Source organism: Salmo trutta, unplaced genomic scaffold, assembly GCF_901001165.1.
Source record: "Salmo trutta unplaced genomic scaffold, fSalTru1.1, whole genome shotgun sequence".
NCBI classification, from domain to species: domain Eukaryota; kingdom Metazoa; phylum Chordata; class Actinopteri; order Salmoniformes; family Salmonidae; genus Salmo; species Salmo trutta.
The window spans coordinates 23,124-43,365 of NW_021822947.1; the positions used below are offsets into that span (position 1 = coordinate 23,124).

A 20,242-nucleotide genomic window follows, 5' to 3' on the forward strand; every position below is an offset into this window, starting at 1 on the left:
TGGCTTCATTGGACATTGACACCTGGCTGTCGTTACAGCAGAACCAGTTTCCACTGGCATGCAAGATGTCACTAATGTAGTGCCCTGTGGAACAAGGACGACAGACTAGAGGTCAAGGATCAGGCTTTTGTGGGTAATAGAGTGTGTTGTAACAGTTAAACAGTTCATTTGGGAGGTATTTTATCTGTTACATGTGTCAAGTTTTGAAATCAGAGATAAACAAATACACTTAACATATAGTTAGGCATGCCTCTCCATTCTTTTTGAATTAAACTGCGCAAACTCTAAACATATTGCAGTGCTTGTCGGGATGACACTTCACTCTGAAGCCTGCAGTCTTGCACGCTTGGCCGAAGTGGCTATTGGAGGGTCTAATTATTCCCTACACCAGGGTTCCCCAAATGGCGGCCCGCGGGACAAATTTGGCCCAAGGGTGATTTTATTTGGCCCCCCATGTTTTCTGAACAAATAAAATGTCATTGTTAAAAGACTGTAAAAACAGCAGCAAATCAGCTCCAAGTGATGATCATTTTGGAAATCTGTTTCAAAGTATTCCCACGCACAATAAAGAGATCTACAAACTATTTGTAATTTTGTTCCATACCCCTGCCCATCTGGCTAAGAAATAAAATGGACCCAAGGCTGAATCTAGTTGATGATCCCTGGCCTTCACCCTTGATAATATTGATTCCCTCAGCTTTGGGATGCTTGTGTATACGGCAGAGGCACACATGAACATGCAAATTAAAAGCTGAGGAGAAGGGAGGGATTTGGAATTCAGCTGATGTCATATGTATTGTGCATCTGCATGTGTGTGTTTTAAGGTATTTACTTACCGGAGTTTGCGGAGCCTCCCAAATGAGAGACTACACCAGTCAGCTGGTAGTATCCATTCACTGACTTCACTGGCTGCTGCTTCTGTAAGAAAACACATGTGGTCATAGGATTGTCATTTCCTCTACAGTCCACCACACTGTCTACAGTCTACTACAGTACTAGTCTACTACAGGAGGTCTACTACATCGTGTTCTCCTCATAACTATCTCAGTGTTCTGTCATAACTTATTTTTCACTAGTTTCACTCTATCTCTCTCTTCTCACCACTGAGGCTGTCAGCAGCACTTTCCCTGGTTCCTGGTCAATTGAATCTGAGGGGTCAAATATACATATGAAGAGCTGTGAAAACGTGGTCACTTGTCTGAAATTCTCTGGACTAAAACAGCTCCAATACATCACTAAAGATGTCTGAGAAACATTTTAAATTGCAGCTTCCAGCTTCTCTGTCAGCAGGACCGTTTTGGGAGTGTTTGCTTTGTGTTGTGTTGGAGCAAGAATAGTGTTATGGTGTCATGACCTACCTGAACAGTAGAGGGCGCTGTCTTTGGCCTCTCCAGGTGGGCTGGAAACTTGGCTAGTGAGGGTCTGGGGGATGGACCCCTGGATGCTGGGGGCCTGGTTGGTGAGGGCCTGTGGGCTGGCACTGTGCAGGTGTGGCACCATGTCCCCACAGAGGGTGGAGAGCCTCAGCTCCAAAGGAATCAAAAGAGGAGCCTTCATCTTCTCCAACCCCCCAGGTCCTCCAAACCTCTTCAGATGCAGAACCAGCACACTGCCCAGAGACAGAGAGGAAGAGAGATGAACAGACAGACAATGAAACCAGTCAACAAAATAACAGATGAGTGAAATGTGTTGGGTGGTGCTCATCACTAAGTCCTACAACCTGCTCAGGAATGTAACTACTCCTAAAGGCTCAGGACACAATGACCACTCATTTCATTAAACACTGCTAGTCCTATGAGAGGTTATAAAGGGACAACTCACAGAGGCAGTGTGTGGAAACGCTCCAACTTTGTGGCGTGGAGTCCTTTACAGTCCTCACATTTGAATTCAACCTTTTCACCCTGGGTTAGAAACAAAAGCATTACAAAATGAATGATACCACTACAATAATAAGATAGCGTATTCTGAGGCAGTGGGCAGCTTGCCCTGGGTGTTAGTCTCTACATGCAGGTCTGAGCCCTAAGTGCTGACTTTGAAAGTGAGTGCTAGGCTGCTCAGCAATGTGCGCTCAGGACTGAAGTCCAATGAGAGGTGGTTGTAGTCCTCTCTGGTGGACGACTCGCGCCCACAGCTTCAGAAGCAGGACAAAGAGAAGAAAAATGCTTCAAGTCTGTTTCTGTTTCAGGTGTCTACAATGTTTCTGTTATGCCATGTGTTTTGTAATATTATTTGTAGAAAGATCATGTTCTCAGTAGATACATTACAACCAATGGGAGCTCTTACCTGGTACATTTGCGCACCGACACAAGCTGGAACTCCAGCTGGGAAACAGGGCAGGTATAGCTCACCCCGAGTGTCTTCAATATCATGCCCTCCTCCTTCAGCTGACACAGGATGTTCACAAGTAACTCGTGGGCGTCCTATGATGAGGAGAGAAAGAAACATACCAAGATAAAAGCAAATGATGAAGATAAAATGCAAAAAGAGCACTCGTACACAAGAGAGTAGTGCCTCAGTTACCTGTTGCGTTTCACCCAGATACTTCAAATCATATCCCGACAAGGAGTACTTGACCTTCCACATGAGGTCTGCTTTTGAGGTCTGGTTCGCCCCACTGTCAGGTAGACTCGAACGGTACACATCAGACAGACACCTGTAGGGGAGACAGAGGGTAAATTAGCAGCTGACTGGATGGTGTCAACCAACTGGCTTACGTCTGAAGAGGCAGATGAGTATATCCAAATATGTTTTATCTAACGGCACCTCATCATTAGAAATTATTCATTCGATTCAATGCAATTTCACCTTTGAGGACGGACAATGATCAAAACAACAAAAATGTGTTGTTTATTCTCCTAAGATATTTGGTTTGGATACTGCTCTCAATTCCAGAGCATTTTAAAAAACTACTACATTTCCCACGGTAATGTGGAATGTTCAGTCATTGAGCATTATGGGAAAATAGTCATTCTACACTTTCCAAATTGGCCCACTAACGCTAACATCATAATCATTGTATCATTGTTGTTCCTCTGGGTTATGAAGATTCCCGAAAAAAAAAAAAACTGGAAAATAAACTAAAAATACATACACAGCAAAATATGAAGGGGTTAAGGTTAGGAAAAGTGTTAGATTTAGCAAAAATGCTCTCCTAACCTGCTACGACAAACACTTTGTATAGAAGTCGCATGCAAATTCATGACCACAAATAATAGGTGTGTGGGGGAGTGTCTGCTTTTGATCCTTCCCTTACCTGAGCAGGTTGGAGAAGGGGGAGGAGCTCCAGAGTTGTTCCTGGTGCAGGATTTCCTTTGAGAAGGAAGGCAGGACCAGGAGACACTGCAGGGTGGCGTTAAGGAAGCAAGTGTTGCCAATGTTAGGCAACCTGTGAAGAAGAAGCAGCCATCAGTACACACATAGAGATACAATATCCTAGACACATGGAGTGGTCTATGTCATAAACCTTCATAAGTCTATAAAGTGATCATATTGGCAGCCATCTTGGTAATGGATAAATGATATGTGATGATGTGAGTACACAAAGAAGTGGATGTCCTTTAGATCAAGATTGTTATAATTCATGGGTTTATAAATATCTAATAAAACTGACATGCTTGATAGTAAACCCTATCCCCATAGTATATAAGACATTGATCTCTAAACAATAAAGAACTTATATTCAATGCATTTGCGGTGTGTTGTGGTTTACCCAAGAAGTTCCATGTTGACCAGTGCCCCCCGTTCTCCTCTGGCCCCCTGGGTCTCTTCTGACCCTCTGGTGGCTGAGCTGGCCCTGGGAAGAGTCATGCTTCTGGTGGCTGAGACTGGCCTCTGGGGCCTTGGGCTAGAGTGGTCCTGAAGAGACAGAGGTCTGGAGGAAGGAGAGAAACAGGTCTAAAGCCTCCAAAACAGAGATTGTATCACTCTACACAGTCTCTCTATTAAATACTATACTGTACTATAAACACAGTCTGAGTAGTTACACATGTATTGCTGTCCATATAAATGCAGTGTACCAAGTAGACCAGGGCAATAGGTTAGTACTCTCTTTATCCACTAGATGTGGATAGAAGAGTTTAAATCTACTGTGTTTATCAAGTTTCTCAGAGTGAGGAGTCTGATCTAGGATCAGTTTGCCTTTTAGAACATGAAAAATCTGATTATTATGGACAGAGAGGACCTGATCCTAGATTAGCATTCATTCTCTTGATAAACACTGGCCCTGGTATTGTAGCTCTAAACCCAACTCTCTAAATAGACTCTAGGATGGCACTGTACTTTTTGTTTGAATTACCTGACTGTTGTGCCCTCATGGCTGGTGTCTCCATGACAGTCCAGAGGGTTGGTAGGAGAGGGAGAACTAGGGAGGGACACCACTGGAGAGGATTTCACTGGGGAAGGGTGTTTGGCAGGTGACCGGGGTACAGAGGGCTGTTTAGCAGGAGAGCAAGGCTGAGAGGAACATTTAACAGGAGAGGAAGGTGGATGGAGGGAGGAGAGTTGGTCAGAGGGTGAAGGGTCAGAGGTGATGGAGGCATTCCGTTCAGAACGGTCAGATGGAATTGGAGAGGGGGATGAAGTGCCACTCTCATTCTTCTTTCTTGTCTTCTGCTCTACATCAACTGAATTTGCTTTCTGACGTTTTTTCTGTTGACAAGAAAATGTGATAGTGCTGAATAAATACCCTTTTCCCTGATCCCCAGCAAATGGAAGAGGAGGGTCATCGGAATAGGAAAAGGTAGGCCTAACCGAGAGGAACTTAGCTATCTATCCTAAACCTCAAATAACACAGTATAGACAGGTTACATTGAGTGGCATTTGCAACAGCCGAACTTCATGTACATTTCATGTACACTTTTTATGCATTTGTCAATCAGAATGTACTTTTATTCTTCCCACTACGTCTAAGAAAAAAATACTACTCCAGAATTGAAGTTGTTAATCGATTAAATGACCTGATTTCATACCTTTTTGCACCAGCAGAAACAAGCCATGTCAATAACCAATGAAGACTGATACAAATCCACATTAAGCCATTGTTCAAATTGGCTTTAAGACCATTGTGATGTCATCGGTCATGTATGACATCACCATCTGGAAACCCATTCTATAATATATTGTTCAATGAACAAATATGTTTTATTGAAGAGCAAAGTTATGCAGTATACATACAATATTGTAGATAATATGTTCCATTGTTTTCTTGTTTCTTTTTTACATTCATTTTTTGTATGTTGTTTCATTGAACGTACGACCACAATAAAGGCATTTTAAGTGTCTTCATCTTCATCTTCCTTGTTTTTTGATAGCTTCCATGTTGTTTGTGGATTGATCATTGGTTTATTGAATTGCTAAATACTTTTTCTCTTATTCACCAGCAGATGGACAAAGGGTTGGTGAAAAGAATGTGAACAGGTGATAGAGATTTAGCCTGAACCTCAAACAACAATCCAGATTGGTTAGGGACAATTTTCTGTATTCAATCTTGCCCTGAGGGCAGCTCTGCCTCAATGACATAATGAATGTGATTGATTGAATTAAACCTCAGTGGTCAGAGCTTACAGTGCCCAGTGTGAGTTAAATACACTTGTTAGGTGATAAGTTGGTGTTGAATGGAAGGCATAACATAAGGTTGCTGGATTGAATTTTGTTTTCTAATCTCACTCCAACCCCTAAACAATTCTTCTTACCTAAACTTAACCCAACCCTAGCTAGAGTCCCATATCTGTTTAGTGCTGTCTTGCCAACTCCTACAGTGGTTCTTCCTTAAAATGTTGCATCATACTGCAGCACAACTTGCGGGCTGCCACAGAATTCTATGGCACGTTATTTAAGTGTCAACCATTGTTGCATTAATGCTAGTTAGTGCTAGTTTGACCACCACAGGGCATCTTTGAGAAGCATTTGACAGTTTTTAATATTAAACAAATCATTGGATAACAGATCGGCTCTCAGAACTCATTTACACGTTTTAATGTGTGTGTTTCAATCCTCTCTCTCTTCCTCGACCTCTCTCTTCCTCGACCTCTCTCTCTTTCGACTTCTCTCTCTCTCTCTTTCTCTCTCTCTCTCTCTCTCTCTCTCTCTCTCAACCTCTCTCTCTCTCTCTCTCTCTCTCTCTCTCTCTCTCTCTCTCTCTCTCTCTCTCTCTCTCTCTCTCTCGACCTCAGGCTGTGAATTCTGAAAACAAGCCAATTTATTAACTAAGTAACACATTTCATTAGTTGCCATGGTGAATAATCCAATAATAATTGGTTGGACACATGAAAGGAAACATCAAATAGTTTACCCGAATCTCTAAATGCAGATCTCTACTTGCAGATCAATACAGATCAAGAAATTACAGTAGTAGATCTAATTGCGTTTAGAGGATTCTAAATTAATATCTAATGGGTTTTGTACTATTATCATGCAGGGTTAATAATACATGAATATGTTTGTAGGGGTTGGGCAAATCTGGTTTTAGAGTACTTAAGCTTTGAATACATTGCAAGGTTGCCCATTTTAGCCTTTAGGCTACACTTTACAATTGGACTCATCTGACTGACTGCAACATCTACAGTGGTACAAAAATAAATATATTATTGAATTCATTTTTTTAAATGTATATGTTTATTAAGTAGTATTGCTTGTCTCAGAGCAGCACAAAACGGTGCTGAAATAGTTGACCGTACGCGGGTAGGCTTTCGCTTCAAATCCTATTGTAACAATTGGATGACTTTGGGAGTTTCAGTAAGCAACAATTTGTTGCCTTCATTAACCTACTTTATTCTTAAAATAACTCCAGCACATAGAAGAGAAAGGAGTCTTAAATAATTAAATAATACAGCGATTTAATTCACAAATGCATTTGACTGTATTTAAAATTGTCCATCAACCAAAAACACACCATGGTAGAAACATGTTACTGATTATTATAATTTTTTTACTATTTCAAAATGCAAATGTTTAATAAGCTACTGTGCAGTCTAACAAATAAACATAGCCTACAGTACAAGGTAAACATGGCAAAGATGCTTAATTCCTTACATAAGGGAGAGCAGGCCATGTCAAGACTTTCTCAGTGACCTCAAGTACTCATTAACTCTGTCTTTAATGCTTTTTCAGGTTGCATCAGTCATGGACACAGTATTAATGATGAACACCTGGAGGTTCACTGGTAAGCCACATTTGCCTCGGGATCCATCCCAGTTGGGGCGGCAGGTAGCCTAGTGGTTAGAGTGTTGGGCCAGTAAGGGTCAAGGTTGCTAGATCAAATCCCTGAGCTGACAAGGTAAAAATCTGTTGTTCTGCCACAGTTAACCCACTGTTTCTAGGCTGTGATTGTAAATAAGAATATGTCCTTAAATGACTTGCCTAGTTAAATAAAAAATACAAGTATCTGTGTCTGCAAATAATGAGTGATACTCATTCATGTGCACCTTCATCAGATGAGAGAATGTTTTCTTTCAGCTTTTATTTCTTTCATCACATTCCCAGTGGTTCAGAAGTTTACATACACTCAATTAGTATTTGGTAGCATTGCATTTAAATGGTTTAACTTCGGTCAAACGTTTCGGGTAGCCTTCCACAAGCTTCCCACAATAAGTTGGATGAATTTTGGACCATTCCTCCGGACAGAGCTGGTGTAACTGAGTCAGGTTTGTAGGCCTCTTTGCTCGCACACGCTTTCTCAGTTCTGCCCACAAATTTTCTATAGGATTGATGTCATGGCTTTGTGATGGTCACCCCAATACCTTGACTTTGTTGTCATTAAACCATTTTGCCACAACTTTGGAAGTATGCTTGGGGTCATTGTCCATTTGGAAGACCCATTTGCGACCAAGCTTTAACTTCCTGACTGATGTCTTGAGATGTTGCTTCAATATATCCACACATTTTCCATTCTCATGATGCCATCTATTTTGTGAAGTGCGCCAGTCCCTCCTGCAGCAAAGCACCCCCACAACATGATGCTGCCACCGCCGTGCTTCAAGGTTGGGATGGTGTTCTTCAGCTTGCAAGCCTCCCCGTTTTTCCTCCAAACATAATGATGGTCATTATGGCCTAACAGTTTCATCAGACCAGAGGACATTTCTCCAAAAAGTATGGTCTTTGTCCCCATGTGCAGTTGCAAACCGTAGTCTGACTTTTTTAGTGCAGTTTTGGAGCAGTGGTTTCTTCCTTGCTGAGCAGCCTTTCAGATTATGTAGATATAGGACTCGTTTTACTGTGGATATAGATACTTTGTACCTGTTTCCTCCAGCATCTTCACAAGGTCCTTGGCTGTTGTTCTGGGATTGATTTGCACTTTTCACACCAAAGTACGTTCATCTCTAGGAGACAGAACGCGTCTCCTTCCTAAGCGGTATGACAGCTGCGTGGTCGCATGGTCTTTATACTTGCGTACTATTGTTTGTACAGATGAACATGGTACCTTCAGGTGTTTGGAAATTGCTCCCAAGGATGAGTGAGACTTGTGGAGGTCTACATTTCTTTTCTGAGGTCTTGGCTGATATCTTTTGATTTTCCCATGTTGTCAAGCAAAGAGGCACTGAGTTTGAAGGTAGGCTTTGACATACATCCACAGGTACACCTCCAATTGACTCAAATGATGTCAATTAGCCTATCAGAAGCTTCTAAAGCCATGGCATCATTTTCTGGAATTTTCCAAGCTGTTTAAAGGCACAGTCAATTTAGTGTATGTACATTTCTGACCCACTGGAATTGTGATACAGTGAATTATAAGTTAAATAATCTGTCTGTAAACAATTGTTGTAAAAATTAATTGAGTCATGCACAAAGTAGATGTCCTAACCGACTTGCCAAAACTATAGTTTGTTAACAAGATATTTGTGGAGTGTTTGAGAAACAAGTTTTAATGACTCCAATCAAAGTGTATGCAAACTTCCGACTTCAACTGTATAATGGCCAGGTAGAGATGGCCCTAGGTAGAGATCTAGGATCAGGTGTCTCTCCCCCAATCCTAACCTTAACCATTTGTGGTAGAAATGCAAAACCGACCTAAGATCAGTGTCTAGTGTCAACTTCCCCCTACACCACCAGTCACAGAGTGAGAACCATAATGTGCTCTTCATTTGAAGGCTGGGGGTGCTGTAAACTCAGTCAGGATATATGAAGTGTATATGTCAATTAACAGAATCCCAATTTATTTTAGCACATCCACAATTGGGACCCTGTGAATTTACACATACAGCATGACATAGAGTCATATAATGTTTTATATTATCACACTAAGGCTGGTGGGAGTCAAATCATGTATTATATTATCAAACTAAGGCTGGTGGGAGTCATATCATGACTCCCACCAGCCCAGTTAGGGGGAGTGATGAGCTCTACAGCAGAGTCTCATAACTCAATCGCTGGTTGAAAACTGTGTTCTGCCCCTCCCAAAAGATAGAATTTGTAGATAATTGGCCCTCTTTCTGGGACTCACCCACAAACAGGACCAATCCTGGCCTGTTGAGGAGTGACGGACTCCATCCTAGCTGGAGGGGTGCTCTCATCTTATCTACGAACATAGACAGGGCTCTAACTCCTCTAGCTCCAAAATGAAATAGGGTGCAGGCCAGGCAGCAGGCTGTTAGCCAGCCTGCTAGTTTAGTGGAGTCTGCCACTAGCACAGTCAGTGTAGTCAGCTCAGCTTTCCCCATTGAGACCGTGTCTGTGCCTCGATCTAGGTTGGGCAAAATGAAAGATGGCGGTGTTCGCTTTAGCAATCTCACTAGTATAAAGACCTCCTCCATTCCTGCCATTATTGAAAGAGATTGTGATACCTCACATCTCAAAATTGGGTTACTTAATGTTAGATCCCTCACTTCCAAGGCAGTTATAGACAATGAACTAATCACTGATCATAATCTTGATGTGATTGGCCTGACTGAAACATGGCTTAAGCCTGATGAATTTACTGTGTTAAATGAGGCCTCACCCCCTGGTTACATTATTGACCATACCCCCCGTGCATCCGGCAAAGGCGGAGGTGTTGCTAATATTTATGATAGCAAATTTCAATTTACAAAAAAAATAAACAATGACGTTTTCGTCTTTTGAGCTTCTAGTCATGAAATCTATGCAGCCTACTCAATCACTTTTTATAGCTACTGTTTACAAGCCTCCTGGGCCATATGCAGTGTTCCTCACTGAGTTCCCTGAATTCCAATCGGATCGTGTAGTCATAGCAGATAATATTCTAATTTTTGGTGACTTTAACATTCACATGGAAAAGTCCACAGACCCACTCCAAAAGGCTTTCGGAGCCATCATCAACTCAGTGGGTTTTGTCCAACATGTCTCTGGACCTACTCACTGCCACAGTCATTCTCTGGACCTAGTTTTTTCCCATGGAATAAATGTTGTGGATCTTAATGTTTTTCCTCATAATCCTGGATTATCGGACCACCATTTTATTGCGTTTGCAATTGCAACAAATAATCTCCTCAGACCCCAACCAAGGAGCATTAAAAGTTGTGCTATAAATTCTCAGACAACCCAAAGATTCCTTGATGCTCTTCCAGACTCCCTCTGCCTACCCAAGGACGTCAGAGGACAAAAATCAGTTAACCACCTAACCGAGGAACTCAATTTAACCTTGCGCAATACCCTAGATGCAGTTGCACCCCTAAAAACTAAAAACATCTGTCATAAGAAACTAGCTCCCTGGTAAACAGAAAATACACGAGCTCTGAAGCAAGCTTCCAGAAAATTGGAACGGAAATGGCGCCACACCAAACTGGAAGTCTTCCGACTTGCTTGGAAAGACAGTACCGTGCAGTATCAAAGAGCCCTCACTGCTGCTCGATCATCCTATTTTTCCAACTTAATTGAGAACAATCCGAACAATCTGACATTTCTTTTTGATACTGTCGCAAAGCTAACTAAAAAGCAGCATTCGCAAATGGAGGATGGCTTTCACTTCAGCAGTAATAAATGTATGAACTTCTTTGAGGAAAAGATCATGATCATTAGAAAGCAAATTACGGACTCCTCTTTAAATCTGCGTATTCCTCCAAAGCTCCATTGTCCTGAGTCTGCACAACTCTGCCAGGACCTAGGATCAAGGGAGACACTAAAGTGTTTTAGTACTATATCTCTTGACACAATGATGAAAATAATCATGGCCTCTAAACCCTCAAGCTGCATACTGGACCCTATTCCAACTAAACTACTGAAAGAGCTGCTTCCTGTGCTTGGCCCTCCTATGTTGAACATAATAAACGGCTCTCTATCCACCGGATGTGTACCAAGCTCACTAAAAGTGGCAGTAATAAAGCCTCTCTTGAAAAAGCCGAATCTTGACCCAGAAATTATAAAAAACTATCGGCCTATATCGAATCTTCCATTCCTCTCAAACATTTTAGAAAAAGCTGTTGCGCAGCAACCACTGCCTTCCTGAAGACAAACAATGTATACGAAACGCTTCAGTCTGGTTTTAGACCGCATTATTGCACTGAGACTGCACTTGTGAAGGTGGTAAATGACCTTTTAATTACATCAGACCGAGGCTCTGCATCTGTCCTCGTGCTCCTAGATCTTAGTGCTGCTTTTGATACCATCGATCACCACATTCTTTTGGAGAGATTGGAAACCCAAATTGGTCTACATGGACAAGTTCTGGCCTGGTTTAGATCTTATCTGTCGGAAAGATATCAGTTTGTCTCTGTGAATGGTTTGTCCTCTGACAAATCAATTGTAAATTTCGGTGTTCCTCAAGGTTCCGTTTTAGGACCACTATTGTTTTCACTATATATTTTACCTCTTGAGGATGTCATTAGAAAACATAATGTTAAATTTCACTGCTATGCGGACGACAAACAGCTGTACATTTCAATGAAACATGGTGAAGCCCCAAAATTGCCCTCGCTAGAAGCCTGTGTTTCAGACATAAAGAAGTGGATGCCTGCAAACGTTCTACTTTTAAACTCGGACAAAACAGAGATGCTTGTTCTAGGTCCCAAGAAACAAAGAGATCTTCTGCTGAATCTGACAATTAATCTGGATGGTTGTACAGTCGTCTCAAATAAAACTGTGAAGGACCTCGGCGTTACTCTGGACCCTGATCTCTCTTTTGAAGAACATATCAAGACTGTTTCAAGGACAGCTTTTTTCCATCTACGTAACATTGCAAAAATCTGAAACTTTCTGTCCAAAAATGATGCAGAAAAATGTACCCATGCTTTTGTTACTTCTAGGCTGGACTACTGCAATGCTCTACTTTCCGGCTACCCGGATAAAGTACTAAACAAACTTCAGTTAGTGCTAAATACGGCTGCTAGAATCCTGACTAGAACCAAAAAATTGGATCATATTACTCCAGTGCTAGCCTCCCTACACTGGCTTCCTGTTAAGGCAAGGGCTGATTTCAAGGTTTTACTGCTAACCTACAAAGCATTACATGGGCTTGCTCCTACCTATCTTTCCGATTTGGTCCTGCCGTACATACCTACACGTACGCTACGGTCACAAGACGCAGGCCTCCTAATTGTCCCTAGAATTTCTAAGCAAACGGCTGGAGGTAGGGCTTTCTCCTATAGAGCTCCATTTTTATGGAATGGTCTGCCTACCCATGTGAGAGACGCAGACTCAGTCTCAACCTTTAAGTCTTTACTGAAGACTTATCTCTTCAGTAGGTCCTATGATTAAGTATAGTCTGGCCCAGGAGTGTGAAGGTGAACGGAAAGGCTGGAGCAACGAACCGCCCTTGCTGTCTCTGCCTTGCCGGTTCCCCTCTCTCCACTGGGATTCTCTGCCTCTAACCCTATTACAGGGGCTGAGTCACTGGCTTACTGGTGTTCTTCCATGCCGTCCATGGGAGGGGTGCGTCACATGAGTGGGTTGAGTCACTGACGTGGTCTTCATGTCTGGGTTGGCGCCCCCCCTTGGGTTGTGCCGTGGCGGAGAACTTTGTGGGCTATACTCGGCCTTGTCTTAGGACGGTAAGTTGGTGGTTTGAGACATCCCTCTAGTGGTGTGGGGGCTGTGCTTTGGCAACGTGGGTGGGGTTATATCCTGCCTGTTTGGCCCTGTCCGGGGGTATCATCGGATGGGGCCACAGTGTCTCCTGATCCCTCCTGTCTCAGCCTCCAGTATTTATGCTGCAGTAGTTTATGTGTCGGGGGGCTAGGGTCAGTCTGTTACATCTGGAGTATTTCTCTTGTCTTATCCGGTGTCCTGTGTGAATTTAAATATGCTCTCTCTAATCCTCTCTTTCTCTCTTTCTTTCTTTCACTCGGAGGACCTGAGCCCTAGGACCATGCCTCAGGACTACCTGGCATGATGACTCCTCTCTGTCCCCAGTCCACCTGGCCGTGCTGCTGCTCCAGTTTCAACTGTTCTGCCTGCGGCTATGGAACCATGACCACCGGACGTGTTTTTTGCACCCTCGACAACTACTATGATTATTATTATTTGACCATGCTGGTCATTTATGAACATTTTAACATCTTGACCATGTTCTGTTATAATATCCACCCGGCACAGCCAGAAGAGGACTGGCCACCCCTCATAGCCTGGTTCCTCTCTAGGTTTCTTCCTAGGTTTTTGCCCTTTCTAGGGAGTTTTTCCTAGGGAGTTTTTCCTAGCCACCGTGCTTCTTTCACATGCATTGCTTGCTGTTTGGGGTTTTTGTCTGGGTTTCTGGACAGCACTTTGAGATATCAGCTGATGTACGAAAGACTATGTAAAGAAATTTGATTTGATTTGATATCATGTATTGTATTATCAAACTAAGGCTGGTGGGAGTCATATCACGTATTATATTATCAAACTACGGCTGGTCGGAGTCATATCATGTATTATGTTATCAAACTAAGGCTGTTGGGAGTCATATCATGTATTATATTATCAAACTAAGACTGGTGGGAGTCATATCATGTATTATATTATCAAACTAAGGCTGGTGGGAGTCATATCATGTATTATATTATCAAACTAAGGCTGGTGGGAGTCATATCATGTATTATATTATCAAACTAAGGGTGGTGGGAGTCATATCACATATTATATTATCAAACTAAGGCTGGTGGGAGTCATATCATGTATTATATTATCACACTAAGGCTGATGGGAGTCATATCATGTATTATATTATCACACTAAGGCTGATGGGAGTCATATCATGTATTATATTATTGATAAGAGAATTATCTAATAAAGGTAAATGAATCAATAAACCATGATGAATTGTTAGTCATACAGCAGGGTTAATGAATAATCAATGTAATGATCAATGTAGGGATCGATTGGTCTGATTAGTTCCTGAAAGTCCAGGAACCTGTGGAGAGGGAAAGAAATGTGTCTATGCAATTAGTATAGAGAGCTAGAGAAGCAGATGGTGAAGGGAGTAAAACTTCAGAGAGTTCCTAACCTTGAAGGAAAGGAACAGGCTGAGCCAGAAGGTGATAAACAGTGTGAGAAGTTTATGGGGGTTGCAGGTCACCAACAGATTGTGTGTAAATGCATGTGCGTAAGTAAGCAAGAACTATATAATGACTGTTTTGTTATCCTGACGCCAGAACGTTCTCATGAATAAAGCTACAGAAACCTTTTGCAGAAAGCTGAGTCCTTGCCTAATTATTTTAACCCATTGTCTTACAAAGCTTGGGCATTAGTCAAGGCGAATTGATTATTGATTATTATCATCAAGATATAAAATTCCTTTAACAATTATCAAACTAAGGCTGGTGGGAGTCATATCATGTATAATATTATCAAACTAAGACTGGTGGGAGTCATATCATGTAGTAAATTATCACACTAAGGCTGGTGGGAGTCATATCATGTATTATATGATCAAACTAAGACTGGTGGGAGTCATATCATGTATTATATTATCAAACTAAGGCTGGTGGGAGTCATATCATGTATTATATTATAAACTAAGACTGGTGGGAGTCATATCATGTAGTAAATTATCACACTAAGGCTGTTGGGAGTCATATCATGTATTATATTTGTCAGTAGTTGCTAGGAGTGGTGGTAGGAGTCAGGCGCAGAGAGCAGAGGTAAGGAACTTTGTGTTTATTAAATAAAACACAACACGAACGACGCCAACACAACCGGCGTGGAAAAAATGCAAAGTGCCCAGAACAGGTGCACAGCATGCATAAAATATAACAGTAGTAGATCACCAGCACATCCAAATACAAAACACAACCTGACGCTAAATAATCCCGCACAAACCTGGGCGGGCTAACCAGGCTTAAATAACCAAAATCAAAAGACCCAAATGAGGAACAGGTGCAAACAATAAGACATACCAAACGAAAAGGAAAAAGGAATCAGCGGCGGCTAGTAGGCCGGTGACGACGACCGCCGAGCGCCGCCCGAGCAGGCAGGGGAGCAACCTTTGGTGGGATTCGTGAAAATATTATCAAACTAAGACTGGTGGGACTCATATCATGTATTATATTTTCAAACTAAGGCTGGTGGGAGTCATATCATGTATAATATTATCAAACTAAGACTGGTGGTAGTCATATCATGTATTATATTATCAAACTAAGACTGGTGGGAGTCATATCGTCTATTATATTATAAACTAAGACTGGTGGGAGTCATATCATGTAGTAAATTATCACACTAAGGCTGGTGGGAGTCATATCATGTATTAAATGATCACACTAAGACTAGTGGGAGTCATATCATGTATTATATTATCAAACTAAGACTGGTGGAAGTCATATCATGTATTATATTATCAAACTAAGGCTGGTGGGAGTCATATCATGTATTATATTATAAACTAAGACTGGTGGGAGTCATATCATGTATTATATTATCAAACTAAGGCTGGTGAGAGTCATGTCATGTATTATATTATCAAACTAAGACAGGTGGGAGTCATATCATGTATTATATTATCAAACTAAGGCTGGTGGGAGTCATATCATGTATTATATTATAAACTAAGACTGGTGGGAGTCATATCATGTATTATATTATCACACTAAGGCTGGTGGCAGTCACGTGGTGGCCAGTGTTTCTAATCCACTGTGGTTGACTGATAAAGAGTTTCACTATCATACAGTATGTCAAGGTATGTTTGTAATCGTTAAGGACAGGGGTGTTTTTCAGAAGATTTTTCTTTTACTGAATGGAGCTATACACAGGCAAAATCCTAAAGGAAAACCTGGTACTGGCTGCTTTCCACCAGACACTGGGAGATTAATTATCCTTTAAGCAAGACAATAACCTAAAACAGAAGGACAAATATACACTGGAGTTGCTTACCAAGAAGACAGTGAATGTTCCTGAGTGGTCAAGTTACAGTTTGACTTAAATCTACTTGAAAAACTATGGCAAGACCTGAAAATGGTTGTCTAGCAATGATCAATAAAAGTCACAGCTGTAATCGCTGCCAAATGTGCTTCTACAAAGTATTGACTTAGGGGTGTAAATTCTTATGTAAATTCTATATTATATTTAATTTTCAATACATTTGCAAACATTTCTAAAAATATGTTTTAACTTGGTCGTTATGGGGTATTTTGTGTAGTTGAGTTAGAGAGAAAATATGTATACTGCATGTGAAATTCAGTCTGTAACATAAGAAAATGTGGAAAAAGTCAAGGGGTGTGAATACATTCTGAAGGCACTGTATGTTAAGATGAATACTCTAATTGTAAGTCTGCTAAATGACTAAAATGTAAATGTAATAGAAATTAATGGTAAATAACGTATTGTGTAACTTTGGAGTCACTTTTATTGTAAATAAGAATAGAATACCATGATTAAAGATTATCATGAATGAATTGTGAATAATGATGAGTGGGAAAGTTACAGAAGTATAAATATCAATATTTATGGTAAATAAGAATAGAATATCATAAATCTTCCTGAGTTAAAGAGTTACAAAGTTTAACAGAATCCTCTTAAATTGAATTATCTTAAATTTGTTTGTCTTTATCAAAATTGCATGGCATGCACAAGTCATCTCCTGACATGCTGGGGACCTGGATCAATGTTGAATATTGCAGGTCATCCAGTCTGACCATGCTGAATAAGAAGTTATACACCACAGTGTATTTCACAACAGGAGGATTTCAAACCAAACCAAATAGAAGGGATGTTATACCCTCTAAATAACCACACACTCTATCCACCACATTTACATGTGTACTACATTTAGTGTATACTTTCTATGTTTTTTTACATGAGCTTTATACATTAGGTGAGGTACTCAAAACAATGACATGAGCTACTGAAAGAATGTTCATGCTAGTGATGAAGAGCAAGTCTCCCTTGAGCCGCATGATTGAAGTTGGGCTGAGTGCTGCACCTGTTGAGGCAGGTATGAGGGTGTTGGGGCTGGGTCTTGTTCTGTCCATGTTGAGACTGGGCCTGGTTCTTCCCATGTTGCGGCTGGGTTGGGGGTGTTGAAGCTGGGCCCAGTGCTGCCCCTGTTGAGGCAGGTCTGAGGATGTTGAGGCTGAGCTGAGTGTGTTGAGGCTGGTCCAGGTCCTGCCCCTATTGAGGCTGGGCTGGGGTTTTTGAGGCTGGGCCTGGTACTACCCCTGTTGAGGCATGTCTGAGTGTTTGGAAGTTGGTCCAGGTGCTGCCCCTGTTTAGGCTGGGGCTGGTGCAGGTGGCCCTGTTAGGCCCTGTGTGCTGGGGCCTCCCGCTCTCCTGCCCTGTAGGGTGAAAGGAACCGTACACATATATAGCAACACAAGAATATAGATGGTGAGAGAAAGCAGTACCTGAACATATAGAAGAGCATGTAGGCACTCCGGGCTCTGGTCCTCAGCACAGTGGCTTCATTGGACATTGACACCTGGCTGTCGTTACAGCAGAACCAGTTTCCACTGGCATGTAAGATGTCACTAATATAGTGCCCTGTGGAACAAGGAAGACAGACTAGAGGTCAAGGGTCAAGGCTTTTGTGGGTAATAGAGTGTGTTGAAACTGTGAAACAGTTCATTTGGGAGGTATTTTATCTGTTACATGTGTCAAGTTTTGAAATCAGAGATAAACAAATACACGTAACATATAATTAGGCATGCCTCTCCATTCTTTTGAAATAAACTGCGCAAACTCTAAACATATTGCAGTGCTTGTCGGGATGACACTTCACTCTGAAGCCTGCAGTCTTGCACGCTTGGCCGAAGTGGCTATTGGAGGGTCTTATTATTCCCTACACCAGGGTTTCCCAAATGGCGGCCCGCGGGACAAATTTGGCCCAAGGGTGATTTTATTTGGCCCCCCATGTTTTCTGAACAAATAAAATGTCATTGTTAAAAGACTGTAAAAACAGCATCAAATCAGCTCCAAGTGATGATCATTTTGGAAATCTGTTTCAAAGTATTCCCACGCACAATAAAGAGATCTACAAACTATTTGTAATTTTGTTCCATACCCCTGCCCATCTGGCTAAGAAATAAAATGGACCCGAGGCTGAATCTAGTTGATGATCCCTGGCCTTCACCCTTGATAATATTGACTCCCTCAGCTTTGGGATGCTTGTGTATACGGCAGAGGCACACATGAAGATGCAAATTAAAAGCTGAGGAGAAGGGAGTGATTTGGAATTCAGCTGATGTCATATGTATTGTGCATCTGCATGTGTGTGTTTTAAGGTATTTACTTACCGGAGTTTGCGGAGCCTCCCAAATGAGAGACTACACCAGTCAGCTGGTAGAATCCATTCACTGACTTCACTGGCTGCTGCTTCTGTAAGAAAACACATGTGGTCATAGGATTGTCATTTCCTCTACAGTCCACCACACTGTCTACAGTCTACTACAGTACTAGTCTACTACAGGAGGTCTACTACATTGTGTTCTCCTCATAACTATCTCAGTGTTCTGTCATAACTTATTTTTCACTAGTTTCACTCTATCTCTCTCTTCTCACCACTGAGGCTGTCAGCAGCACTTTCCCTGGTTCCTGGTCATTTGAATCTGAGGGGTCAAATATACATATCAAGAGCTGTGAAAACGTGGTCACTTGTCTGAAATTCTCTGGACTAAAACAGCTCCAATACATCACTAAAGATGTCTGAGAAACATTTTAAATTGCAGCTTCCAGCTTCTCTGTCAGCAGGACCGGTTTGGGAGTGTTTGCTTTGTGTTGTGTTGGAGCAAGAATAGTGTTATGGTGTCATGACCTACCTGAACAGTAGAGGGCGATGTCTTTGGCCTCTCCAGGTGGGCTGGAAACTTGGCTAGTGAGGGTCTGGGGGATGGACCCCTGGATGCTGGGGGCCTCGTTGGTGAGGGCCTGTGGGCTGGCACTGTGCAGGTGTGGCACCATGTCCCCACAGAGGGTGGAGAGCCTCAGCTCCGAAGGAATCAAAAGAGGAGCCTCCATCTTCTCCAACCCCCCAGGTCCTCCAAACCTCTTCAGATGCAGAACCAGCACACTGCCCAGAGACAGAGAGGAAGAGAGATGAACAGACAGACAATGAAACCAGTCAACAAAATAACAGATGAGTGAAATGTGTTGGGTGGTGCTCATCACTAAGTCCTACAACCTGCTCAGGAATGTAACTACTCCTAAAGGCTCAGGACACAATGACCACTCATTTCATTAAACACTGCTAGTCCTATGAGAGGTTATAAAGGGACAACTCACAGAGGCAGTGTGTGGAAACGCTCCAACTTTGTGGCGTGGAGTCCTTTACAGTCCTCACATTTGAATTCAACCTTTTCACCCTGGGTTAGAAACAAAAGCATTACAAAATGAATGATACCACTACAATAATAAGATAGCGTATTCTGAGGCAGTGGGCAGCTTGCCCTGGGTGTTAGTCTCTACATGCAGGTCTGAGCCCTAAGTGCTGACTTTGAAAGTGAGTGCTAGGCTGCTCAGCAAGGTGCGCTCAGGGCTGAAGTCCAATGAGAGGTGGTTGTAGTCCTCTCTGGTGGACGACTCGCGCCCACAGCTTCAGAAGCAGGACAAAGAGAAGTAAAATGCTTCAAGTCTGTTTCTGTTTCAGGTGTCTACAATGTTTCTGTTATGCCATGTGTTTTGTAAATTATTTGTAGAAAGATCATGTTCTCAGTAGATACATTACAACCAATGGGAGCTCTTACCTGGTACATGTGCGCACCGACACAAGCTGGAACTCCAGCTGGGAAACAGGGCAGGTATAGCTCACCCCGAGTGTCTTCAATATCATGCCCTCTTCCTTCAGCTGACACAGCATGTTCACAAGTAACTCGTGTGCGTCCTATGATGAGGAGAGAAAGAAACATACCAAGATAAAAGCAAATGATGAAGATAAAATGCAAAAAGAGCACTC

The 20,242-nt window shown here is 42.0% G+C and overlaps 1 protein-coding gene across 1 annotated transcript; it reads right to left on the minus strand.

The window, feature by feature from the left end:
- Positions 1-3,226: 3,226 nt before the first annotated feature.
- LOC115187512 (ubiquitin carboxyl-terminal hydrolase 37-like) lies at positions 3,227-20,216 on the minus strand. The gene is made up of 11 exons (XM_029746510.1): positions 20,034-20,216; positions 19,783-19,882; positions 19,573-19,652; positions 19,110-19,360; positions 18,853-18,899; positions 18,588-18,669; positions 17,512-17,630; positions 17,202-17,399; positions 4,295-4,767; positions 3,710-3,871; positions 3,227-3,385 (listed from the first exon to the last, which is right to left on the minus strand). The coding sequence occupies exons 1-11, from the start codon at positions 20,144-20,146 to the stop codon at positions 3,250-3,252; spliced, it is 1,761 nt and encodes a 586-aa protein (XP_029602370.1). The 5' UTR covers positions 20,147-20,216; the 3' UTR covers positions 3,227-3,249.
- Positions 20,217-20,242: the final 26 nt, after the last annotated feature.

Bases quoted from the DNA above. Each gene is read 5' to 3' on its own strand.
- LOC115187512 (XM_029746510.1), bottom strand. From the start codon at position 20,146: ATGCTGTGTCAGCTGAAGGAAGAGGGCATGATATTGAAGACACTCGGG. The intron at 17,400-17,511 runs GTAGTACCAGGC...CTGCCTCAACAG, and splicing joins TCAGACATGCCTCAACAGGG to GGGCAGCACTGGGCCCAGCT. The intron at 3,386-3,709 runs GTAAACCACAAC...TCTTCTTCACAG, and splicing joins GTCAACATGGAACTTCTTGG to GTTGCCTAACATTGGCAACA.